We start from the raw sequence: 26,477 nt of genomic DNA, 5'->3' as shown, positions 1-26,477 counted from the left end.
TCGCGCTGTGATTTGCGCCGAGCACGGAGCTGGGGCTGTGCAGCGGGCAAAGGGGCTCGGAGCTCCGCTTTCTGCCGGGAGATGGAGAACGCTTTGTGCCCTTTGAGTCTAGGGCTGTGCCATCAGATGAGTTTTTGGAGGTCTTACGCTCCAGGAAGCCGTGTTATCGACACATCTCGTGCGATTCCTTGCTTACGCGTGCTGCGTTCTTTTACCGAGGCCCTCGGCACCGTGGCTCGCTTAAGCGAAGTTCCAAGGCGCGAAGGCCGGCCCGGAGTGCCGTAGGTGCGGGGCGCCGCTCGTCGCCCCGGTGCAGTTGCGCCGCGGCACCTCGTCGGTCTGTGGGGGAGCGGCGCCCCCCCCCCGCACCGCGCATCCCTCGCACAGGCGCGGCGCGCGCCCCCCGAGCAGGGCCGCGTGCCAGCGCCCGCCCGCCGTCCGCGAGGGGGCGGGCGCGCGGCGGGCGGCGATTGGCTGCCGGGGCGGCGCGCGGCGGGGCGGGGAGGGGCCGGCCCTGCGTGCTGCCCCTGCGTCCGCTCTCCCGCCGGGCGCCGCGGCGACAGTTACTTAGCGGCCGTCCGCGGGCGCGCGCTGCGGCTCTCCGCCTGTCGGGCTCCACCGCCACCGCGCTCCGCGACGCAGCCGCCTCCGGCCTCGCCATGAGTAAGGAGACGAAGAAGCCGTTTCGCCAGAGCGTGGCCGAGTGGCGGCAGTTCATCTACAACCCCAACAGCGGCGAGTTCCTGGGGCGCACGGCCAAGAGCTGGGGTGAGCGCGGGGCCCGGTGACCGTTACGGCCGGTACCGCCGGTACCGCCATCGCGCGCCTAAAAATAGCGCGGCGGCGGCGGCGGCGGCGGCAGCGGTGGGGGGGAGGAGGGCGGTCGGGGAGGGCAGGTGGGGCCGAGGGCGGCGGTGCGTCCCGAGCTGACTCACCCCCGCCTCCCGCCCCGGCACGCGAATGCGGCGAGCGGACCCGCCGGCTCCTCCCCGCCTGAGCCTTGGCGGGGCGCGGGAGCGTGGGGGGACCGTGCGGGCCTAATGCCGCCTGCGGGCACCGCGGGGCCGCGATGAATGGGAGCGGGGCGCGAGCCGCGGGTCGGAGGCCGCCGAGCGGGAAAGTTTCCGCGCCGCGTTCTGCAGCGCTGGCGAAAGGACCGCCGTCCTGCGGCTCCGCGCCGATTCGTCCCGGCTCGGGGCTGCCGCGCTCCCCGGTTTCCTTCAGGGCGGCTCCGGGAGGCCCGCTCAGGTAGCCGGCCCGACTGCGGACCGCCGTCTCAACCTCTCTCCTTGCAGCACAAATATTTGGGCTTTCCCAGCGTGTTTTCTCGTATCGGCCGGCCGTACGAACGCTTAATATCGGGGCATTGCTTCGGCCCTCGCGGGACGCGTTTACCGAGTTGAGAAAACGCCGCGTCCCCTCCCCGAGTTCGGATGCGGCCGGGCTGCCTCAGAGCTGTGCTTACAGAACCAACAAGGCTCGCAGCGTGGCACCAGCGCGGCCGGGCCTTGACACCGCCTCGATGGATGCTGATGTCGAAATCCGAGGAGGAGCCTGGAGAAGGCCGCGCTCTGCGCCGCCGACGTCTGTCCGTCAGGAGAGGGCCCTGCTCCGACGTGAGCTGCCCTCCATTCAGATGGAAATAAGAGCTCGCGGGCTGCTCTGCCCCCTGCATAGCAAGGGAGAGGAAATTTCCACTCTGCTGGGCCCAGCCGTCCCCGTGCAGGAAGGTTTCCTCATGTGCGTGGGCTGCGCGAATGGGCGTGCGGTGAGCAGGAGGCTGTGACGGGCACAGGGGCCGTGGGCATGTCACTGATAGCTGGAACTCGAAAAACAGGGATCCTGAAACAACCTTCTTGCTGGGACCTGATGGATAAATCGCTTACAGTGTTGCCAGTCCAAGGCCAATAGATAACACTTTGTAGCAAATAGAACTAGCCGGTAATTGAGCTGCTATTTTGTTTCACAGCCAGCTGGCTAGATAAAAGATATTTTTCTACATCCAGAAAGTGCACGTAGGCTTACATAGCGGCTTAAATAAATGATACTTTATTAGCTTTCTTAAGGTGTTTAGGTGATTGACGTGTGCTTTGTGGTGTAACGTTCCCTTAGGTACATGTGAAGAGGTGACTGTTTAACAACACTATTAAATGTCACTGTAATTTTTTGTCAACATTTGTCCTGATGTTTTGCAAGTAATATCTTGTGCTTATTTAAATTACCTGTCTGCGTATATTAAGTAAAAATAATTTTGGCTCTGTTAAGATGTTCTCGGGAGTTCAGTATTTGATGTCTTGGTCCCCCTAGCATCCACAAAGTAGTGTTTCTTTTGTTTTGCTTTTAATTGCAGAGCACTCGCTGAGTGCTTCTGGTAGTGGAGAATATGCAGGGTTCAGTCTCATTTCTGCTTTTGCATTGGTGTGTGCTCTGAGAGCTGTCCCTCTGGCTACTGCTCCCCTGTGGCTGCTGGGCTCCCTGTGGGGAGGCGGGGAGGCAGGAGTGGCTCTGGCTGTTTTGCTGCCTGTCTGCTGGGCCGTGGTGTCTCCAGGGACAGCATGGTAGGAATTCAGCTGGCTCTGATTCTTCCTGGCATATTTCTTTTGTTCAAGACAGTTTTTCCTCTCAAAAATAAGTGAAGAAATTGGTAAATAGCTATTTGCTGTATGCATGTGTGTTGCCCTGGTCTAAGGCAGTCCTGGAGGCTGATCAAAATTGTGACCACAAGTCAGTTAGCAGCTTTATGTGACTAGAGGAAATATTAGAAATTAATGATGGATGACTTAAGTTTGTGAAGTTCTCAGCTGCAAGGCACACACAGTCCTTGAAACATCAAGAGAAGGAGGATCGGTGCTGGGGTTCTGCACAGGGTGTAGTGAGCAAGGCAAAGAGAGGAGAACTTGGAGCACCGCCACAGGGTCCTTCCTGTAAGGAAGAAGAAGATTGGTATCTGCTCTACATGTAATGACAAGATGCTGTGCCTGCCTGAGGCTGCAGCAAGAATGCTGAGGGAGATCATGCCAGCAGTACCGAAGCTGTGGTCAGGCCTGTGATGTCATGTCAGGCCTGGCTAAGCCTGAAGCTACTCCTGTCAGGGTGTTCAGGGTAGAGATGATGTTGTCTTGGACAGTGTATAAATTCTGGCCTATTGGGAAGTATTGAATGTTTAGCAGTATCCTTTAGCAGTGCAGATACGTGCTTGAAGTTAAGGCGTAAAACAAAAGTAACAAAACAGAGGATTCAGGTTTGCTTTGTTTGGTTTTCAGTGTGTTCTTGCTGGGATGCACAGCACTGAATATGCTGTCAAAATGTGTATGGATGTGTTGGTACAAAGCAGGTGGGCCAGAAGGCTGCCTTAATGTTGGTGGGAGTCACCAGTCACAGACTTGCCTTCTGCAATATCTCTAGTAGGAGCTGCTGAAGGACAATCCCAGAGACAAGGAAATCATGCAGCATGTAATGTATACAGCCATACAGGCAATGTTTCGTTTTGTTAGTGCAAGTAATGTCACACAGTTGCTTTAAGGTCTGTTGTGCATTTATCTTAATGCCCTGCATATGACACGTAGGCAGATCTGCCAGGCTGGTTTGTGCCACATTGACTAGATGTTTATCACTTTGCCATGTGATGTTCAGAAAGCCCGTATTTGTCATGGGGATCATGGCCAGATTTTGGGTATCTTGACCTTTACTAGAGTCAGACATTTTAATTTGCAGGGTGGATAACTGTTGTGTTGTTGCAATGAACTCCAGGTAATGCTGACACCAATGTGTTGGTTCAGAAAGAGCAGTTTTCCAGTACTGCAGAGTATGGATATGATTCTTGTGGTTTTCCACGTTGATAGTGGTGCTCATCAGTGAGAGACTTGAAGGGTTTGACGAAGAGCTGTGCATGGCAGTCCTGCAGACCATGGAATGAGCTGAGCGGTGGCTGTGCTTGGGATAGCTGTGGAGAAGTGCTTTCCATTGTGAGTTGGGCAGATCTCATTTCCTGACAAGAAGTCCAGCGTGATGTGAAGTTATTTTGGCTGAGCTTCTTGCCAAGTGATGGCTTGTTCTTTGTGATTAGCTTAGGATAATTAGTACTAATTGGCTCACAAAGTTCAGCATGCTTAGTTTGCTGCCTTGCAAGTTTTGGGTTTTTTTCCCCTCCCCATTTTTTTCTTTCTTTTTAATGAGGCAAAGGAGCATAGATGGGGTACTTTATTCTAATAGACAGTGTTCTGCAGTGTGCTTACAGATTAGATTAAAAGTCATCTTTCTGTGTGCATACAAGTGCTTTGCTGTACTGGGAGAGCAAGTGGTGTTCTCCAGACTGTGAAACAAGTAGGGTCTTCCTCGCCCTGCTGCTGCTGCTGCACCTGGTGCAGCAGGGGGCTGTTTCCTTGTAGAGTTCTGTAGCTCTGTGAGATGAGACCAGAACGGGTTTAAGTTGATTTTGGAGATCCTGGAAAAGAGAACTGTCCAAAGATTTTGGGTTTTTTTGTTCATTTTGTGATACATAAAGTGCGTGGAGTATTCATCAGATCATTGCTCTGTTTTGGATTCAGTTGATGCAATTGTAAAGCTTATAGATAAAGCAAATTGCCAGTGTCAAAAAAAAAAGGTGCAATTTCTGTAATGGTTTTTATTGAAGAGGATTTATGCGTCTTTTCAGCTTCTAAGTAACCTTAAAAATAGTTCATAATAGACGTCTAGCTTCTTCAGTAGGGAACAAGACTATTCCTGTGTTGTTTCAGGTACTTTGCTACATGACTTCAAATCACTGTGTTGTATATTGTGTATCAGTAGTTCCCAAATGTTTCTTGAATAGCTGATTGTTTTCATATCATTGCAGGTTGGTAAGCAACTTTCTCAGCATGTGAAATTGATCAATATCAATTGATCAAAATCAATATCCTTTAATGTTCAGCTGGTTGCTGCAGAGAACTTTTGTTATAGTAACAACAATTTGGGAACCACTAATTACTATTGTATGTACATTGGATTCTTTCAGGAGTAATACAGACTCTTGTATCTCCTGTTGTCGTGGCCTTCTGGTGGCAAAAGTAGTTTCTGGGGCAGGAGCTAGAGCTTAGGCTTCCTTCTGTCACCCCGCAGCAGACAGGACTCATCACTGGGCACTGCCATTTTTCCTTTTGTGTTTTCCTTTTCTGCGGAAGAAAACTGCACTTGAACCTCTCGTATAATCATGTGTTGGAGGTGGAATGTTGGGTAATGACTTTGATGTGCTATGTATCTTTGGCTTCCCCATATCAGTCTCATTGCTAGAATATTTGGTTAAAGGTGAATTTGTGTCATTGTGTTATATTTTTGGATAAGGAATGTTTGGAAGATGCTTTTCTCTAGTTGGTTCTCTATGTAAGCATCTGAAGTCCTCAGTGCCCGAGCTGCCATTCTGCTTGACACGTTGTATGTATCCTGACTCTCAAGTGATGATTCTTAAAAGAGATTCACATGCTCTATTTTTTTTTTTTTTTTAAATTAGTTTTGTATACTCAGTTAATACAGCAGTTTCTGTAGAATCTTCCACAACTTTTACCGTGTCTTACATCCAGACAGCAAATGTGGTTTGTCTTCTATCAGGAAATGTCTCCAGGTAAAGCTCAGTTTTAGAAGGCCATTTAACTGGTTATCAGTGCACACGCTCAGAAGGTCTGAATGTGAATGAAATATGCTAATGTGAGTCCATTGGGGCAAAAACCAAATGATGCAAGAATATAAAAACTTGTCTGAAAACTGTTATGAAGGTTAATGAGCTTTGAAGTTAAGGATCTTTAAATTAGAGTTGTGCATCATGTCTCAGAGAAGGACAAAGTCCTCAGAAAATCCTGAGATAGGCTGAGTCTCCTTCATCTCTAATGTAATATTTTAGCTTTGACCCTATTACCCTGTCTTTTTAGTAAACAGCTTGTATCCAGAGCCACCTCTGTGTGTGCACAATGGCAGACGGGGTGAGAAAAATAAAGAGAAATTAAAAAAAAATTATTGATGACAGTAACTGTCTACTCATTTTCCTATGGTGTTCTCACTTAATAATTTGTAGCAGCTCAGCAATGGACGAACACAGGGTTGCAATAGACAAACTCCTGCAGGCTTCCCTCAGGTTTTGAGGTGTGACTGCCAGGCTGGAGTCAGCAGTGCCTGTTTCCCAGGCACGTTGCTGGATCCCTCGGGTGGATCTGTACAGCAGGTGGACGTGCTAGGCAGACTTAGGGAAAGTCAGAACAGAAGGCATGGTGTGCTCTCCGAGCCACGCGACAGAAAAGTTTTTCACCTTGAGAAGTCTGTTGTAGGAGGAAGTGTGTGTGAATAAGCACCGTGTTGTGTGGAGTGCTCTCGTGCACTGAGCGTGCTACTGAATCACCCGTTACTTTCCATTCCTTCTCCCACTGGATCAGGAACAACAACTTCTTTTCGTTCAGATCTTTCGTCTCCCCACCGCCCCTTCCTTTCCAGCTGTAAAACTCTAATTCCCTTGAACAAATGGAGCTGGAGTGGTCTGCTTAGTCTTTTTCATTCGCTTCCCGTTAGGGCTCAGAGTGGTTTCTAATGCTTTTCTTAAAGATGCCAAAATGCCAGATCTTACCCTGTGTGAGCCAGAAAGTACAAAGAGAACTTTCCAGCACTGGGCAATATGTCTGCATGCCAGGGACGCAGTGGCTGACAGCTACCAGTGGGATCAACAGGGGTCTTGTGGAAAAGACACCACCAAAAGAACAAGCGCTGTGTTGCTTGTTTCCTATTTGTATTTTCAAAATAGATCAAGGAATTAGCTGAAGCAAAAATAATAATTCTACCTTTTCTTTACAGGTTTGATCTTATTGTTCTATCTGGTATTTTATGGCTTCCTAGCGGCACTCTTCACATTCACAATGTGGGTTATGCTTCAGACACTGAGCAATGACATTCCGAAGTACCGCGACCGGATTTCCAGTCCAGGTAACTGTGTATTTATCTCTTCATAAACTCAGTTCTGGTTTAACAGCCAAGTTTTACTTGTGACTTTGTTTTAAGTAGGAACTGCCTATGAGAAACTGTCAGTTACTTGAAGTTTCAAAGGAAAAACTCAGTGTGAGACACGTTATGTACAGTATAAATTCAGTCGACAGCTCTTTGTGCATAGAGGATAACTGTTGCATATTTTTCTATTTGATTTCTTCAGTTGTGTTTGTCAGATGTTTTGACTGCAATTTTCCCTCCTCATCTGGTCACTAGTCTGTTGTGAAAGTGGGATCATCATCTGACCATCATTGCTTTAGAGCAACTGTAAAGCAGTTGTGTTGGATCAGATGGAAGGCCACCTGTGATAAGTATTTGATACTTCAAAGGGAGCAGGAAGGTTTTATTATGGGGTAGTCTGCTCTAGAGTAAGGGCTACAGTGGGAAGAGTTTTGGCTACAATTTTCAAAGTTTAGGTTTTACATTAGTTGGCTTTCAGCAGACTTGGAATGTCTGCAGATTGCAGTGGTTGTTGACCTGTCACATAGGGATCCATTGATAAGGGAGGGTGTGGCTTTGCGGTGAAGTCAATTACATGTGATACTACGTGCCACTAGACACAGGGCCTTGCTGCACTGGGCTGGTTCAAGGAGATAAATGTGAAAGTAAAGCGATTCTGCACAAATAAGAATGGATAATGAGAATATTGGGGGTGCTATTTTTTCTTTGTTTCTGTTGTTTTAGATTTGTTTAAATATATCATGTGTTTGTGTGCTGGAGCAGAAAGGAGGAGTTGTGCTGTGAAAGATCTAAAAGTTGCTTTTACCTAATGCCAAAGAGATTTGTGTCCTCCAGATTCTGTTTCATATGAATGTATATGATTTGGATATGTAATTTAAATGATTGGGCCACGTGAAAATTTGGTAGGTCTCAAATCCTATAATTTGGTTTAGGGACCAAGTTTATATAAAATTATCAACAACAAACTGAATTCCTGTGCAACGTTAATAATTTGGTGAAAGTTGAAGTACGTTTTTAAATGACTTTTTCATGTTTCTGAACTCCAAGCACACAAAATCCAGCAACATCTTGCAACTGCATTAGAACTTAAAACGAAACAGTAATCATTGTGTGAGTGAGTAGCAACTGGGCCTGTGTGACAAATCTCTCTGGATTTTGAGCAGGATTTGCTTTGATGTGGTATTCAGGCCAGCTGTAACAGGTGTCTTCTTGCCACATGGGGTTCTTAAGGATCCGTACAGCTCTTTCAAGCTAAGAATGGGTGGAATTCTTGAAAGAACAACAAAAAAATAAATGTTCCGTTTAAAAGAAGTAGCTCACTCGGCCATTTATCCTTCTTCCCATCTCCTCTGTGATAGTCAGAGTATTGGTAGTGAATAGAGCTGTGCCTAGCTAGGACACAATTCTGACCTAATGACATTTTCTCTCTTGCAGTTTGGGTTACTAATCCTCCTTTGTTTTGAAATGTCACGGTGGATCTTTGTTTAGAGAAGTGTTTATCCCACAGTTAAGTTTTTAGCATAGGAATTCCTAAAATATTTCTGAATTTCATTTTGTAATTAATGATAGCTTTCATATATAAGTAATTAAAGACAATGAAATTGCTTGTCTCTGTTTTAATGTTTTGCCTTAACTGTGTCATTTTTCACTTGCAGTGAAACATGTCATGCTCCTGGCTGTAAAACTTTAATAAATTAAAAACAAAACCTGGATGGCGTAGGTTAAAGGTTTTTCTTGTGTTAAACATATTTGGAAATCTCACAGATTGATTGATTTTTGTAAATGGCATTTGTCTTGTAACGTGCACTGGGATGTAATAAAATCAATCAAATCCAGATGATTTTGAAACATTAAAAAAAAAATCTCTTGGAGTTACTGATGACTGTGATCTGTTACTGTCCTTATAATCTTAAGTCAAAACTGCTAATTCTGTTCCTCCTTGAAGGCTCCATATCCTGCATCTCTCCTGGTCTGTGCTTCAGTCCTACAAATAGCTGTTTCTGCAGACATTCCATCGTAGTCTCTAGGCAGACTGTGACAAACCAGAATTGGAGCAGTCCTTTCCTCTTGGGATATTTTTGAAGCTCCCCTGAAGCAATGAGTCTGTTCAAATTACTGTTTCATTCATTGATGACTCGTTTAGTTACTCTGTCATATTCACTTTGAAAAACAGCACCTAAGTCTTCCATTTACAGTATAAATGTGTGTGTATGAATATGTATGTATATATATAACTTGTATGTATGTGCATACATTACCAATAAATAAATACACACACTCACGTATATATAAATAATAACCTCCCCCAAAACACCGTGACTCTTCAGCCCTGTTGCTCATTACCTTGTGTTTTCTTGAATCCCAGCTCAGTCTGGTGCTCGGAAAACTACTAATGGTACGAAGTAATTGGCAGTAAAAAATGGTATTTTTAATTTATGTCCATCAGAAGCATTTAGTTGTGGCTTTCCTGGAAACAATTTAACTGCTGCTGATGTAGAATGAAGAATTTGATTCTTATTATTTTTTGGAAAGCCTACTGAAAGATTAAAGAAATTGTTAAACTTGTGCATAATTTTAGAATCTAAAAGGTGCTTGTCTGTGATAAATACATAGTGCATGTCTTTTTATTTCCCAGTTTAAAGTATTTGTAGTAACTTCTGCTATCAAATGAGAAGTCCAGTCAATTCTGTAGGTGAATCCTTCATAGACCAGGGCTGCTTAATTGCACTTGCTGAACGTTTTCCAAGAGCTTACTCACTGATTAACTGTGGTGCATTAAGAATCCTTCATTAAGACAAATTCTCCAGCTTTCTCTTTCTACTGCAGTGTTGTATTTTTAAATCTTTATTTTGTATAAAGAAGGCCTGATTTTGTTTTTATTTTTTAATGTCAGGTGATAAGGTTTTTGCCTTAAGCTTTTATTCACTTGGGAATCTGGTTTTAATTAGTTTTGTCAGATGATAGGAAACTACATGGCATCCTAAGGAGGTGCAATTAGTCACTGATGCAATTGTACTGCTTCTGTTGTGCCAAATTTGACATTGATCTAACCATTTTGGTATTCTAACCTGAAAGAAAACTAATGTGGTTAAAAACAAACAAACAAAACACACAACACTATTTTGGGTAGAATTGCAGTCTTAGATCTCAGCTGTAACTGAAGAAATTATTACCCTGTGCCTTATTTTACCCATATCCTGGGAAGGACAGTTCGGCTCTTATCAAGAGGCCAAACTCCATGTCACTGCTTCTTTCACCCTCCAGTGCAAAGCCTGATTTGAGCATGCTGCAGCCATTCTCTTGCTAGCCTTGGCCCTGGTTTGCAGATGGTTCCTGGTTGCAGCACTGGCACCAGGAGCCAGCCAAGGGCGGCAGATGGAAGGCAGCAGCGCTGCTGTGCCGCGGCTGGGAGCAGCCCTGACTGCCGCAGGGCCAGTGCAGGGGGCTGTCAGACAGTTCACCATGGTTAGCACACTCCTGCCCATGCCCAGTGACATGTGTGCAGTGGCTTACCATGCTCTCTGGTATTATCTATGAAAGACTGCATCTGATGGAGAAGGAATAAAGGAAAGACTAACTGGGTGTGTTTTGTTTGGGGAAAAAAAATGTAAGCCATCTTTATGCATTATAAAGTTTATTTTTTGTTTGTTTTGTTTTTTTTTAAATAAGAAGCTTTGTTTCTTGTGGGTGTCTACAAGATTAGTACTGTTTTTCTTCATTCTACATTGCCCTGAAAGTGATGCCTCCTATTTATTATTTGCATGGAAACTGCTACAGATACAAAGAGCACAATAACACTCACTAGTAGATAGAACAAATTCTCAGCTACAAAGCACTATTTTTCAATGTAGCCAGCACCAGTAGCCGTGCATTTTTGCCAGCTATGACCAACAACCTGCGTGTTGTGTTCATAAATATTTGTACCAGTGGAGATGGTCCACTGCTGCCCCTGCCTGAAACACTACGCACTGCCTCACTGTGCTCACATCTGCTGTTGAGTCTCCATGAATGTGCAGCAAATGTCAATGGATGTCAGTGGGTGCAATTTCTTCCATGTGGAGAAATTCATACGCACTTCCATGCCATTCTGTTGGGCTGTCCCTCTGCTGCCATCTGTTATGTGACAACAAAATGTAATGGAATATTGGTGGGAAGGTTCGGCTTCTGCTGCTGTACTGCCAGCGCCCACTTCTGACACTGTGGGCCAACATAATAAAATAGGAGACATTACTTACAGAGCAGCCCTCAAATCTTGTCTAAAGCATCGATGCTTAATTTTAACTGGATGGTTTCTGCGTGTGGCTTTGGCTGTTTTTATTTTTTTTCTAATTAGTTTAACTTGAAGGATATTGAAAATGTGAGGTGAATCGGTAAAATTAAATGGAAGTGATTGAAGTTTCTGATTTTGCTGTTTCTAATCAGTTGGGTTTGGTTTGTGAATTGTAGTCACGTTGGATTGAATTCAAGTCTTAATTCACATAGAGTGGCATTGATTTTTAATACCTGATTTGAAGCACAGACTGCTTTCCAGTTATGTGGAATACAGGGGTGACATCAATGTTTCTTTTCCCATGGGTATTTTTCAGCTTATGGATGTGAAATTTGAGTAGGTTAGAGTGATATGGGGATGAGAAGTTGTTTAGTTCTTTACTTGTTCTATTTCTTTTTAAGGGCTTATGATTTCACCAAAGCCAGACACTGCATTGGAATTTTACTTTAACAAGAGTGATGCCCAGTCGTATGCAGAATATGTGTCTACACTTAGAAAATTTCTTGAAAGTAAGTTACTGATAACCAAGCAGTTTTGGAATCTTGATGTTTGGTACATTAATTTAATTTTTCACTTGCAGTTAGTAATTACTAATGAGAACTGATGAAAGTTCAGACTTACTCTAGATAAATATATTTTTAAGGTAAATAATTTACAGAAAAATGTAAAGGTAACAAAAAATTACCCCTATTTGACAGAGAAACTGCGCCCCTCAAAAGTTGTAAGTTAGAATTGAGGAGGTTCTGTAGAATCACACCTTTTTGCATGAGATGCTTTCTTAGATACACAAGCTATGCCTGAGCCTATCTGGGTTGGTAGTGGTGGTACTATCTGGAAGCCTTGAGTAGGTGCTTCTTTCAGAGCCCTAGGGAGGGTGTTCCTAGGAAGAATGTTCTATTTGATGCTGGCCTGCCTCCTGCAGTACAGTGACTTGGGGAATGAACATTTATTACCCTGCTTCTGTTTTATCTTATGCTTAGCTATCTTCAGGGAAAAAAATAAGATGTGTTAAGGGGTGAATGGATGAGCACTTGTGATAATATGATCCACTTGTTGGTGAAACTCGAGCAAGAATCACTTGTGATTGTAGAATCATAGAATGGTTTGGGTTGGAAGGGACCCTTAAGATCATGTATTTCCAAATCCCTGCTATAGACAGGGATACCTCCCACTAGTCCAGGTTGCTCAAAGCCCCATCCATCCTGGTCTTGAATGCTTCCAGGGAGGGAGCATCCACAGCCTCACTGGCAACTGTTCCCATGTCTCACCACTCTCACAGCAAAGAATTTCTTCCTAATGTCTGGTTGAAATCTGCCCTCTTCCAGTTTAAAGCTGTTTCCCCGTGTCCTTTTGCTACCTGCCCTTATAGAAAGGCCCTCCCTCGCTTTTCTTCAGGCCCCCTTCAGGTATGGGAAGGCTGCTATAAGGTCCCCTCAGTGCCTTCTCTTCTCCAGGCTGAATAGGCCCAGCTCTCTCTCTGTCCTTGTAGGGGAGGTGTTCCGGCCCTCCAATCATCTTTGTGGCCCCCCTCTGGGCCTGCTCCAACAGCTCCATGTCCTTCCTTGTCAGCTCTTGTCCTTCTTGGGGGCCCCAGAACTGGACGTTACTATAACATCAGTTATACGACCTGATGGCAATATAGAGATGATTTAATATTAGCTATTAAGATACCTGAAGCTTTTCTGCATGTTTATTTAGAAAAGAATTAACATTCCTATTAAAATACCAATGGAAAAATTGTTAGTTTCCAGGTAAAAACTTATTTATATTTTAATATATATTTTAGAATTATGTATGGAAATTAGTAATTACTGATATGATCCTAAAAACAGGACATTATTTCTTTTGAAATACTTTGTATTCTTTCATTTGACCAGAATGCCGCTTTTTTATAAGCTTGGAGAAGGGAAGCCTTTAAGATGAAAATGGGAGACACAGCCCTTTGAAATAACTCTCTAACAAAGCTCCTAGAAAAGTAATAACTGTAAATCAGCTGCTTATATAGAATTACTGTAATTTTTGTCTACTTCTGTGCTTTAGACCATTGGTTTAAAAACTATTTTTATGTTTTGTAGCATATGATGATTCGAAGCAATCCCAAAATATAAACTGTACATCTGGAAAGGTTTTTGATCAGAATGATGTTGCTGTTAAAAAAGCATGTCGATTTAACCTCTCTGAGCTTGGGCAGTGCTCTGGGAAGGAAGACAAGACCTTTGGCTATTCTAAAGGAACTCCCTGCGTGCTTGTGAAAATGAATAGAGTAAGTGACTACTTTTAAATTTCATTTTTAGTGCAGGGTATGAAATATCACTGTTGAAAAGGACTGAAATACGAATTCAATTCACTTCTAATTGTGTTTTAGTTCATGCCTGTATTCTAGAAATGCAATTAGAATGTCATGGATTCCATAACTCCTAACTTTGCAGTGTGATGAAAGTTGGACTGAGTAACTATTTGACTTTTCAGTGATGTTATGTTTCTTGAACAGTTAATTGTTTTGAGCCATTAATTTTATGTGCTTAACATAAAATAAGAAAGTGGCTCTGGGTATGGCTGCTATTTGAGCTTTAACTTAACAATACTTTACATCTTTATTCTAAGCCAAAATTGTCCTTCTTAAACATAATACTAGACAGATGTGCTCCCTGTATCAACTGTCTTATTAAATGGGAGAAAGTTTGAATCTGATCTGTATAGCTGGTGAGAGAAAGGTCTGTGAATACTTTAACTTTCTCTTTCAGATAATTGGATTAAAGCCTGAAGGGGAACCGTACATACAGTGTACATCTAAGGTCAGTTCTGAACGTGAGAGATAAATGTGAAGTTAATTGTCCTTGTGATTGAGATGAAAAGTCAATGTAAATACTACTGGAACATTTATTTCACTGTGCTCTGTTAGGCTTTCTTCTCTTTTTCTTGTTTTCATCTTACTGTTTGTCTAGTTTAATTTTATTGTCTTTAATTTCTTCAGTATAGTTATTAAAAATACTGTCTTTTTTGTTCTTCTGTTTGAAGATGTATTTGAGCTACCTGATTTCCTACAGAGTTGAGGAAATGCATAGGTGTAACTTGTCATATTTATTTTTATTTATTTAGTGTGAGTTGTGTTTTGTTTTCCCATTTCATAACCTATATTTTTATTTTTTTCTCCATGCTGCAAGTGCACCTTAGACAGTTTTATAAATGATGGGTAAGACAAAGTGTGAAAACTAACATTGTTACCGTTCAAGTAAAAGTTGTCTTCAAATGAAATATAAGCAACTTACAATAACAGCTAATCTATAGATATTTGTTGTGTACAAAATGCTTATTCAGAATGTTTTAAGGCAATTATAATAATTACTTTTGACTTGTGCATATTTCTCCTAGACTGCTTGGGGAGCAGTGAAAGCCTTGGTAAGTTAGTAGCTTCAGCAAGGGACAGAGTCATGGCTCTTTGAGTAGGCTGGGGGATTTCAGCAACTGATGGGACAAATACCACAGGTTCTTCTGCCTCCACTAAAGGAATCTGTCGTGGGCATAGGTTTTAATACTTCACTTCTGTCAAGCCTGTGGAAGTTTTGATCTTTCCATGACAGTCTATTGCAAACAAAGTTGTGTCCATTCTTAGAAAATGTTCGGTTGGAGGAATTTCTCTAGAATAATGCAGTTGGGTTCTTCCCATGTTTACTGTTTATCTTTCTTCTTTCCCTTCTCCAATTTATCATTTCTCATATAATATCATATCCCAAATCAGACACAAGTTTTCCTCTAGCTGAGGCAATTAACGACAGAATTTTTTCCTCTCATCACATCAGAAGTAGTTAAAGTCACCTGAGGTGAATTTGCCATTTCTAATACTATTACACTGAGTCCTTGTTTTGTTTTGCTACTTCAATCTTTCTTTTTAGTTTTTCTGTTGCTTACCCCTTCTCCCATCCCATTTGTTGTGATCATTATAATGGGATCAAACTTCAACTTCTTACAGCTTGCTGTCATCAGTGAAGGAACTTTCTCTTACATCTGCCAAGTTCTTATTGAAACGTTGAGCACAGGCCAGTCGTCTTTATCTCCACCTGAAATGTCTGGTGATGTGCTAAGAACACTGCACATCTATAAGCTATATGTAAAACACTGAGGATTCTTTTTTATGTTAATGGTATTTCTTCAGCTTTCTTATGGATGTTCTATGAGATGATGTTAAAAGCTATAATAAGCATATGTTATGATGAATGTATAGTGAGGTGCATCTGCCACTGTATTTGAATCTTCCCTAAATACTGGCTCATAGCAGGAATGATGTGTAGAGGTCATTTGTCCTTCTCTGTTGTTTCTCTTATTCAGGGTGTTTACTGAGCCTTTAAATTGATGATGTGTTCTGCTGTTTTTTGTTTGGTTGGTTTTTGTCTTTCTGCTGCTCTCAGCAAATGTGGATAAAAAAAGAAAATTGGGCTGTACAACAGAAATTAAGCCAAATAAACCTCTTACTGGATATTAGCTTCAAAACACATAGGAGTGTATTTGTGCAGTTCATACCAGCAACTTGCTGGTAATTACAAGTTTTACATCAGAAATTTATCATCAGAAGATCTGAGTGACAAGAATGGATTTTGCTTAGAAGAGGATTTTATTGAGCAGAACAGAAATCCTAGTGTCGTGTTCTCTTCATTGTAGGGAAGACCTTCTTTATCTACTATTTTTAACCCGTGGATCTGCTGTTGATCAATTAAAAAATGTATATTATCCTCTGTAGTTTGAATTTTACACGTATTAGGGAGAAATCTGGGGAAGTGCCTGCCTTATTTTACACAACCTGACTTTTAAATAATATAAAAGTAGCCCTTAGTTGTAAGGGCAAGTCTTTTACGTACAAAAGAGAGTTAATAACTTCTGCCTATAGATTCTGCCAGCCTTTGCCATATGAAACATCATTAAAATTTTTTCGTATGGAAATTAATATTAAAAATTCCCATTCTTCCGAGTTTTCTTCTGTGAAGGGACCCTCATTTCTTCTTCCTGTGCTTTCCCCGTGGGATTTTTTTGAATAGAAAAAAATAGTTAGATTTGTGATATCAAAATCAGCGTGTTTCATAGGTGGGGTTGCTCCCCACGCCTCTGACCTATCATCACTGTGATTTGTGTAGCTGAGGGAAGTTAATGTTTGCAGTGTAAGGCACTAATTCCAGCTGGTTCTTGCTCTTGCACCCAGAAGGAACTGATCTGTTGTAGACCTAAGTGTCTCCTCAAAGATAAACTAGCTAAAAAAGGGTTGTACTTTCAAGAAGTTTTAAGGTCAGCATTTTAGATCTTTAGTCTGGGGCTAGAGGTGTGCAATTTCAAGTGTGCTGGAACACCTTGCAGCAACATTCTTTCATGTTGGAACTATGGAGGCTGAACACAAATCTGTACATTTGCACATTTTTTTTAGATGACAGAGAAGACAAATACAATTAATTCTTAATTACTTGCATTTCTGCTGTTTAGAGATCATCCTCACTTTGTATTAGACATCTTTTTCTAATTTTCAAGAATGAAGAATGTTGTGTGAGTGAGATCACCTTCCTTGCAATCGTCATCATAGCATCTGATTTACCCTTTTTTGTGTGAAAGAACTCTGTTATTTAAAAGGCTCTACTGATGGATATTGCTCTTATTTCAATACACTTTGCTTTAACCTGCACAGTAAGTCTAAATGGATAGGTACAGTATCCTTTCTTCTTCACATGGTAACAAAAAAGTCTTTTACAAGTTCTATCTTGGGTCTTGGTACGTTATTTTAATGTCTCTGAAATTACTCTAAGACACAGTCCTGATAAAACCTTTGTGAGAGAGGTAGAAGCCTACTTTTATCTGTCCAACTAAGTGGTCTGATTTTAAGATTTGTTGGCTGACTGCCTGTAAATCTTTGCGTCTGTGGTAAGCAAAAAAATGTGATGCTCATGGATTGGCTCTTGAAACTTTTTGGCAGATGCAGCTAGCTTAGCTTTTTAAAAAATATATCTAAGGATTAATTATCCTAATTATTAGATTTTATTATTATTAATTTTAAAAATGCAACGCACAGCATTTGCATGAGAAAGGCAGCTGCATGTTCAAGAACCTCTCTGCTATTTTCTTGATAGATGACTGCCTAAGTGTTCATGAGTGCCTGCACGCTGCTTGAGAAAGCTCCGCTCCCGTTTATCTTATGTTATTCTGTGTTCTGGTTTTGTAACTATGATTTCAGAAATGTATTTCAATAATGAGTATTTTCAGCTGCATGAGCTGTAACTAAAATAGAGATTGATGGTGATCTGCAAAGAATTCTGCTTAGCAATTAAATTTGTGAACTCAAGGTCCAAAATATCTGATAAATGTATACTGAGGATTTGCAATAATTTAGACTTCAAAGGAATAATAATCTGACTACATCCTAAACTAATGTGGTATTTTCTTTGGAGTAGAAGGAGATATTCTTGGGCTGTGGATTATTATCTGTTGTTTCTTGATCCTCATTTGTGTTCTTCTTCGCTGAAGTTTATTACTGCAGTAGTATTCTGAATTTGTAGTGTGACTTTTAAAAATCGGCATGGTAATAACAAAAAAATGAAAGTTACTAATGCACCTCAAGCTTGTGAATTACACTAAACAAGCAATGATAGTCTGTAGATGTATTTACCGTTTTGGGGGTGTTTTGTAGCATTGCTCTCTATTATGGCCATATAATGAGCTGTTACAGAAGGTTACTTTAGATTCGGGCATTTCCTCGCCACTAGAACTTGCAATAATTTGCTGTCCTTCCCAGATACACAGCCCCAAAGTGTATTATATCCATGGGGATGCATTTGTCATTACTCTGACAGCGTGTGTCTGGGACAACACGGTCATACGTGTAAGATGTGCAAAATGTTGTGTATCTTACAGGTTGGGTTACTCCTTAGAAGTCATGCAGCAGCTCTGGAGTCAGTGTCTTGCTACTGGATTTGGAGCAGTAGGGAAAATTCTAGCGATAATGGCTACAGATCTGTAGAGTCCCTTCTGGTGCAAACTCTAGAAACAAGATAGTTTTGAAGTTTGGTTTCCTTTTAGGTAGCTTGTATTTCAAGGCTAGCTGAACAATCCATGAATCAGGTGCCGTTGTGGAGGGTTGGGACTGTATTGTTTCAAATCCGAAGTTTGAATTTCTATTTAAAGTAAAATTTTTATCTTGTCTTATATACGGGTATGCTGGTGCTTCACCAAAACATACAGGCTTGCTTGTGTGTACATGGGATTTTAGCTTGTATATGTGATTTCTTTCTGTTATATTCATTGCAATTTGACTTCCTTTGACTGGTAAGGGGAACTGTAATTCAGAGTGTCTTGATGTGATTACTAATTTAAATATTGCTAATAGTAAGCTTCTCTGTAGCAGATGCGTGCAGCATGTAGCTGTTTGCCAAAACTTCATCTATTTTGGAAGTTAGTCTATTATTTTTTGGAGTATTTTTTTTGTTGGCTTTTTTCCTTTAGGGGATTCTTGCACTTTATCCTTGGATTATAATTCTTATTTTGTATTAGTGTTTATTCAAGCAGATAGTAACTTTTAATTTTGTTGTTATCTCCAATCATAGGATCCAGGCGCAGTTGAAATAAATTATTTTCCTTCAGGAGGCTTGATTGACTTGATGTACTTTCCATACTATGGGAAAACCTTGCACGTAAGTATGTCTTACTGATGGTCATCTTACTAAATATTCTGACAGGGAAGTCTGAAAACGTTAGTGAGGGGTACTCCTAAGGAATAGTGCTTAATGAGATTAGAGAGATCCTTTAGCACATGTAAGGAAATAAAGCAGGCACTGTCCTAATGAGTAAAAGGCTGTATAGTAGCACTAGTAAGGACACCTGCTGTTTCTTGGTCACTGATGTGTTCTGGAGGAAAAGACAAAAAACTTTAACTGGTTCTTTTCATTTCCATGCGGTTTCTGATATTCCGCCCATAGGGTTTGTGTACAGGATATCAGATTGTAGTTCAGCATGGTATTGTTGTTTATATGTCTGTATGGCTCTGCAGTCATGTCCTCTGTTCATTCTGCTTAACGAAGAAGCACATCAAGGCAGTGGATTATATTCTGTTTTACTATTATTTTTAATTTTTTCTTTGCTTGCTCCCTTATCCACATTTTATTCTGACTTAAATTTTATCGTCTTGAACACTTAGGTTTTCAAAACAAAACAACTATTTTATCGACACAGAATACATAGGGTTAAGACTGTAGTTTCTCTTCAAACTTAAATTTAGCTAATCTTTTCTTTTCTTGAAACAGCTTGAGAGAACTATGTACAGAAAATCTGTACTTTTTTATCAAATGCAAAATTATATTGCCTCTTGTTGGCCAAGTTATTTAATCGTGGTTGGAAAACTTCTTTGCTGTTCACCACTGAAGATGAAGTGCTCTCCTAATGTGAATATTTTTAGGCCTGTAGCATGCTACAGTAGTTGTTTATTTCCCTGGAGTGATTTTGGTACTAAATTATTCATTTGTCAGCTGTTTTTTCCAGTGTACTCTACACTTGCAGCAAGTTGATGTAACTTTTTTTTAGTCTTTACTTAGCTTTTCCTAATGAGGAAGCAGTTCTTCTTCAACATATGCCTTCAGCTTATTTGCATGCAGTTCTAGGTCTTCACTTTCACAGCCAGAGTTCTTGAATTGATAAAGCATATGTTTTCCTAGATTAAAAAGGTTTGGAAAAGGTTGTCAACTTCTGCTTCCGATAGGCAGACTCAGTATGTACTTTAACCCATCCTGGAATTAAAGAATAGTGAAAGAGCATTGGTTCTCTAAGAAATGCAAATTATAGCATTGTTAGATCTTGATATAATTTCTGCCAAAGATGGGATGAAGATCTTTCCTGATAAAATGCTTGTCTTACTGCTATACTGATTGAAAGGTGAGATGAAAAGAAAGCAGTTAAGTCAGGCAAAACTCAGTGCTAGTCCTTATTTAGGTGATTAAGAAAGATCTTTTGTTAATTAATTGATATTCTCTTTTGGAGTATGGTTCAATGTCATTTCATGCCCATTCTGTCTCGTGGGAGAAGATAAGATTTGCTTGAGGGTTTGTTGCTTACGTAAGACACAGTTCTCACAACACTAGTATGTTGTAGAAAAGAAAGCAGCAAGAATAGATTTGAGGTTGAGTATTTAAACAGGTCTCAGGAGTCTGGATTGAATTCTTGGCTATACATCGAAAATTATACAGCATATTTGTGCGGAATTTTTGAATTACTTTATTCTGTGAAAGAGTTAAGAGTGTATGACTACTGTTGTGCTGGGGTAGGAGCTGTAAAAGTACTAGCATCTCCAGAATGCTTATTTCCTTTTGGCTTCTCTGCATGATAAACACAACTGCCTGACCTGGACAATGGACCTGTTTTCAGAAAACATGTAGTGTTCAATGAGGATGCTGATTCTCACCCCTATCCCCAAGCATTTTGTATTGAATACTGTTATTAACTCAAATTAAGTGGAATATATTGATTAAAAAGTAATATGAAGAATGTGTACATGACCAACTTCTAACTGGAAAAGTTAGTCCTATCCCAGTCAGATTGGGCTTTGAAAGGTTGGATTCATAATTATCTTTTTTTCATAAGTGTTCTGATAGACTGAATGTTAATTGTTCATGCTAATCATTATATTCAGATCACTTATTCCAGTATCTCAAACGTTTTCCCCATCTTTCTGTTTACTAGGCTCACTATTTACAGCCTCTAGTGGCTGTTCAACTAGCGATTAACTCCAACAGTACCAATGAAGAAATAGCAATTGAGTGTAAGATCCTGGGCTCACCTAATTTAAAAAATGAAGATGATCGTGACAAGTTTCTGGGACGAATTGCCTTCAAAATTGAGATGACTGAATAGCAGGAGAAAAAAGTTCTCCACAAAGTAAACGTTGTGTTTGTTTTGTATCAGCTGGACATGCCATTCTAGGATATGAAACCACCTTGGAGAATGTTAAGGTGGCTTATGGCATTCAGGGTAGCATAATAATATGCTTCCAAATCATATGTTTGAAATCCCTCAAAATAAATGCGTATCATGCTTCTGCCTGCCCCATTGGAACAGTGTACAGACCATAGTTATGTCATAGGGACCTGTAAATAGCTGTTTTCAAACACTTAATAATGGTGACCTTTGTCCTGTTCTAAAATGTGGTTTTATCCCCCAAGTGAGTGTCTTAAGCTTAATGTGCTGTGCTATGTAAATATTGTATTGATTTAACACTGGTTTAACTGTCATATCTCAATGCTGACACAGTTATAGGGATAATTAATAAATGGTACCTGATTGACATAGTGATTCTTTTGAAAGAGTAAACACCTCCACATAAGCTGTGTGTATGGGAGTGGGTGGGTGGATGGATGCCTGTGTGGAGATGCCTTAAATTGTAGATTGGTTGGTGTGGGAAAAGTAAAATGGATTTTAAGATGGTATGGATTTCAGAAAGTAAGTGCTCACCTAGTACTTTCTTGTGCTTGTCACTGTGCAAGTATTGTGTACTTGTAATACCTGGTAGAGAGTTTGGTATTCTAGCTGAGGAATTAAATCTTTCTTTGTGTTGTTAATTGCTTGCAATACGTGGAGCACAAATAAAATCTATACCGTGTTTCAAAACTTTTTAGTTCAGAAATATCAATATAAAACAATTAAAATCTGTTTAGAATCCTGGTAACAGTTGTACAACAGGGCTGCTTGGAAGAAACAGCCTCACTATTGTGGAAATAGGCTTTCGTATTTCCAATTAAACAAAAGGAATAAATCCTGAAGAACCTCTGTTGGGGGGTTGTCTTGATTAAACATTCCTGTTTAATTTATATGCGGTTTCATTGCATCATTTTAACATACTTCATGTTTTCTTCTGTTCTTTAATCTTGGATTTTCTGTGTATTTCCTCATCCGCCTTTAAAAAGAAAAGATGTTGCAGCTGTGTTATACAAACTGTCCATTCACTGGCAGTATGGATTACTGGCCATTTCACATACAGTTCTTTTAGTAGTCTGCTACTAAGATGGCTACAAATAGTCTGGCTTATTTGTGGCTGCTGCTCACATCAGGCCAAGCTGACCCATTGCACTGGGTTATAACTCGTGCAGTTTTGCTGACGTGGGATTTACAAAGCTCTTCCCCAGGTTTTTGTTTGGTTTATTTTTTGAGTATATGATCCACATTCTCATATATTAGAAACTACAGAAAAACTATTTGTATACATACTTCTATGTTCTGTTAGTGATACTGTGGCCTAAATTTGTTACCTAACACACTTTTATGCCTAATTCTTATATTGTTTTTATTAAAAAAAAAAAAAGAAAAAAGAATGATTACTAAAATTCAAGATCCAGTCTTCATAACTTGCTTTCAAAACGTTTGGCCAGTGTAAGCCATATAAGTGCAAACTTTAAACAACTGTGCAAGCTGACACTGGTGCAAGTTTGGAGGCAGCTACTCGCAGTGGGACTTTAAACGGTATGTTGAACATCGTCACAAACAGACTGATAGTGGCTAATGTCATGTAGCATGCTTTTTGTTGTTGTCTGCAAAAGAAAAATTGCTCTTCACAGTATGCCATGGACACTTCTGTAATGATAGCATGCGTTAGTATTGAATAAGAATGTTCTTTTAAAATATTCCATTACTGATGTTTTAAACCATGTTTTAGAGGTGGGATACCTGGGTTCTTGGAGATATCGCTAATTGGTTCTCTGTATATTAATGCTGCCTGAAAGTATTTTAATACTGCCTAACAGAACTTAGTGTTAGGTTGCATTTGAAAATGAATAATACTAGCATCATGTATAAAAACAACAACAACAACAATAATAATAAAATCACATTTGTGTTCACTTAGTAATGGTAAGAATTTCTAGAGAAATGCTCAGTTTTCAAATGACTTGATACTTGCAACAGTTTCTCTTTCTACTTCTTTATATAGACAAAGCATGAAATGGCAATTCTTCACCAGCACTTTTCAGACAGGTAGAATTCAATAAACTCCTGTTCTCCCCAGATCTTGTAGAAGTGTATTTTTTACTTATTCGCATAGGCATCATCAGTTGTGGGTGGGATGGGACTTTGAAAAGGTTCAGTTACCAAAAATACCGTATGAAATATATGTAGGTAATGAGTCAAATGTTAAACTACTCAAGTAATTGAACCTTTTTTTTTTCCTTCTTCATAATTTGAATAAGTAAATGGTCTAGTTTATAAACAGATATATTGATTGTTAGTGCACAGTAGAATTACTTGTTCTCTTCACGTTCGTTTTTAAGTAAACTGTGGACTTAAAGATTTAAATTTACTAACTTCGTAGTTAGAAACCTGGGGTGATTAACTTGTATACTAATAAATACTTATTTGTCTTATTAGGTAACTTTAGTGCCTTCAAGCCTGGAGTAAGGACTTCTAAACATGAAACTGCCAGTTGTTGCAGGTGCTGTTTCAAACTACCAGTATCCAGTTATACCAATATCCACCAATATCCAGTTCAGTTGATCTACACTTTTCTTTTTGCCATGCTGCAGTCCCCCTCCCAGCCAACCTTGCACATGAATACACAGTGACAAAGGGAAGATGATAAAGGCAGTATTAGCTGAAGGTTTTATTCACACTGATGGTGCAGTAGATAAGGTGCATAAGTGCTCGCTCTCGCTCACAGATGTTGGCTGCAAACCGAAAATGTAACTTTTAGAAGTTGCCTGATTATAAATATTAACGTTGCTGTAGGCAAGCTGGAGGCTTGATTTTATAGTAGTCTTAGTTGCCCTTCAGGTAAATTACATACAGCAGCTGTCATTGTCTTGTTAGAAGTAGCATTAAACATACAAGATCAGACCAAGTACCTATGTGGAATCCTTCCTACATTTTTCTTTGTCTAAGTGGAGGAAGAAAATCAGAGAGAACCTAAGCCAAAAATTCTGATTTGAAGTCTGTTAGTCTGGTGGCTGTGATTCTTGAGGTAAAATCAGTGTGACATGGGGATATTCAGAAGCTCGCATGTCACTGTAATTGTTTGGATCACATAGAATCTGTGACTAACAGTAAGACTCTCTGTTTCTTTAAATCTCAGGCAAGAACCTAAAGAAGGCAGCAATGGAATTTGCAAAGTTATAGCTGTTAGCATGTACTTAGATACTTTTGTGATGCAACTCCGAACAGTGAGTATTGAGTGTAGCTGTGGCTCATTTCAATTTTGCATTACATGACTGAAATTGCTAAAAGTTTAATGTAGATTTGCCAACAATTCCTTAGGAAGGCTGAAAAATATCAGTGTATTTGAATTAAATGTATATATATGATTTTTGAAAGTGCACTTAGCCGTGTGTATTATGCATTAGCTCCAAATATAATCTTTTAAATTTGCTTTAAATTTTTAATAAATAATAATAATAATAGTAATAAATAATAATAAAAATGGCCTACTATAGCCCACATTCTTTGTGACTTGTGAGCATATCGATGCTATTTCTACTCTTCTGACACAAGAGAGACCCCACAGCCGTAACTCCTGTAATGCTTGTCATCTCTAGCAAGGTCTCTGTAAACCTGCCATGGCTGTAGATTCTAACTTCAAGAACTGCCACTGCCCTTCTGATGACCAGTGGGACTGATGCACTTGTTTAATGCTTTAAATATTTTTATGACTATACTTCACTTGTTCCAAGTTACTTTACTTGTTCCAACTTGTTCCAAGTTAAGTGATCTCATGAATGAGACACAATGCATCAGAAGTTGGACAGGTTTCAGTGTAGAGAACAGTATATGCCCAGCTCACTTCTTCATGTTTCCTTTACCTTTTAGGTGCAAGGAGAGGTTAGCACAGTGTCTGTAATTGTGTAAGATTCTCTGCAAACCTGCTTGGTTTTAGACATTTCTTTATTTAAATACTATTTTTAAGTGGTTGTAAATTTCAGCCTGATTTCTTTGAATGTTATTGAAAACAAATCCACAGATGACCATATAAGGTTCTAAATGTTAATCTACTGTGATGAAAAGCTGTGAAAGTGGCTGGTTCTGCCTTCTTTTGAGGCGGTCAGTGTAGCAGCAGCTCAGCACTGTTGTCCTGTTCTCCCACTAACTCTCTAATCAAGCCACTACATCAGTTGAACTGTTCACTTAAGGCTGACTGTAGCGTACGTATAAAGTTAAGAACTTTCTGAGAGTTCCTGGTCCCCTACCCTCAGCACATGAAGTGAGTAAAGCCCAATGTATCAAGCCAATGAGGTATAGGAAGGTAAAGAAATAAGGTACAACAGCTATTCTTGAATAGCCATGACTGTCTGGTGGGGCAATAGAAAGGATCTGTGTATTGCTAACCCTGCAGTGTTCCACTATGAGAGAAGCTCTGATTTGAGGTGTTAAGTTGTGATCTTCAGGAAGCAGCAGCCTAGTGAGATTGAGAAAGGGCACAGAAAAGGCCAGTGCATATGCAACAGCTTAGTGATTTTGATCTTTTTCAAATAATGTGTGCAGTCTCAAAAACAAAAGGTATGACGATCTGAATGCTCCTAATGGTTTGATAAATACCTTGAAAATTATTATTTTTTAAATTCACCTGTATTGTAGTGAATTGATGTATTTGTCTAATGACTTTCTTTCTGCTGCACTGTAACCATAGAGCAGAAAGCTGCTGCAGTGGATCTCATGTTTCCAAGTGCCCTAGTGTGTTAAAGTAGGTCAGAAATTGCATAAGATGCCATTACTGGAAACTGCTGTAGGCTGACTTGCATATAAAAACTCAGCTGTGCAACCGGCAAATGCACTCTGACAAACAGAAATGCAGTCACGACTTAAAATATAACAGGAAAGCTCTCTGAAATCTCCGTAGGACATGAATGGCTGTTGGAACTGTGAGATCTTTGCCCTTTGAGTCTACGTTCCTGCTATCTGCTGAGCTGGAGCTGCCTGCCTGGCTTGTCAGATGTCACAGCGTTGCTGTCTGCAGGGAGCTCAGACACCAAGCTCTTAACTCGTTCTGGACTGCAAAAGCTGTATTCTGTACTTTCCAGCTCGCAAGCTGCTCTTGAGAAGAAACACACTGCACAGTGAAAGTCTTGCACGGTTAAGAAGCTGTAGTAACTGGTGACTGGTAGTGACTGATGGAAGCTGGTGGAGGGCTGCTTGCTGTTCTTTTTTTTTTTTGCGTCCATTTTAGGAGCTGACCACTGGTGAGAGCAGCCTCCTGTATTTTTTCTTACTGCTTCCATTCCCCTACCATAGGCTCTTTCTAATGCGACTTCAACTA

General features: G+C 40.6%; 1 protein-coding gene across 1 annotated transcript; it reads left to right on the top strand.

The window, feature by feature from the left end:
* The first annotated feature begins 544 nt into the window (after positions 1-544).
* Positions 545-23,242, top strand: ATP1B3 (ATPase Na+/K+ transporting subunit beta 3). Its single transcript, XM_048954979.1, has 7 exons — positions 545-768; positions 6,811-6,939; positions 11,632-11,739; positions 13,306-13,493; positions 13,975-14,025; positions 18,805-18,891; positions 20,930-23,242. Exons 1-7 carry the CDS (start codon positions 660-662, stop codon positions 21,098-21,100), a joined length of 843 nt encoding a protein of 280 aa, XP_048810936.1. The 5' UTR covers positions 545-659; the 3' UTR covers positions 21,101-23,242.
* Positions 23,243-26,477: the final 3,235 nt, after the last annotated feature.

The sequence above is a fragment of the Lagopus muta genome, chromosome 9, assembly GCF_023343835.1.
Source record: "Lagopus muta isolate bLagMut1 chromosome 9, bLagMut1 primary, whole genome shotgun sequence".
Taxonomy (NCBI): domain Eukaryota; kingdom Metazoa; phylum Chordata; class Aves; order Galliformes; family Phasianidae; genus Lagopus; species Lagopus muta.
This window is presented reverse-complemented; position numbering and strand designations above follow the sequence as displayed.

Coding starts and splice junctions, on each gene's coding strand:
- ATP1B3 (XM_048954979.1), top strand. CDS start 660: ATGAGTAAGGAGACGAAGAAGCCGTTTCGCCAGAGCGTGGCCGAGTGG. Junction 11,740..13,305: donor ACTTAGAAAATTTCTTGAAA/GTAAGTTACTGA, acceptor TATGTTTTGTAG/CATATGATGATTCGAAGCAA. Junction 14,026..18,804: donor ACATACAGTGTACATCTAAG/GTCAGTTCTGAA, acceptor CTCCAATCATAG/GATCCAGGCGCAGTTGAAAT.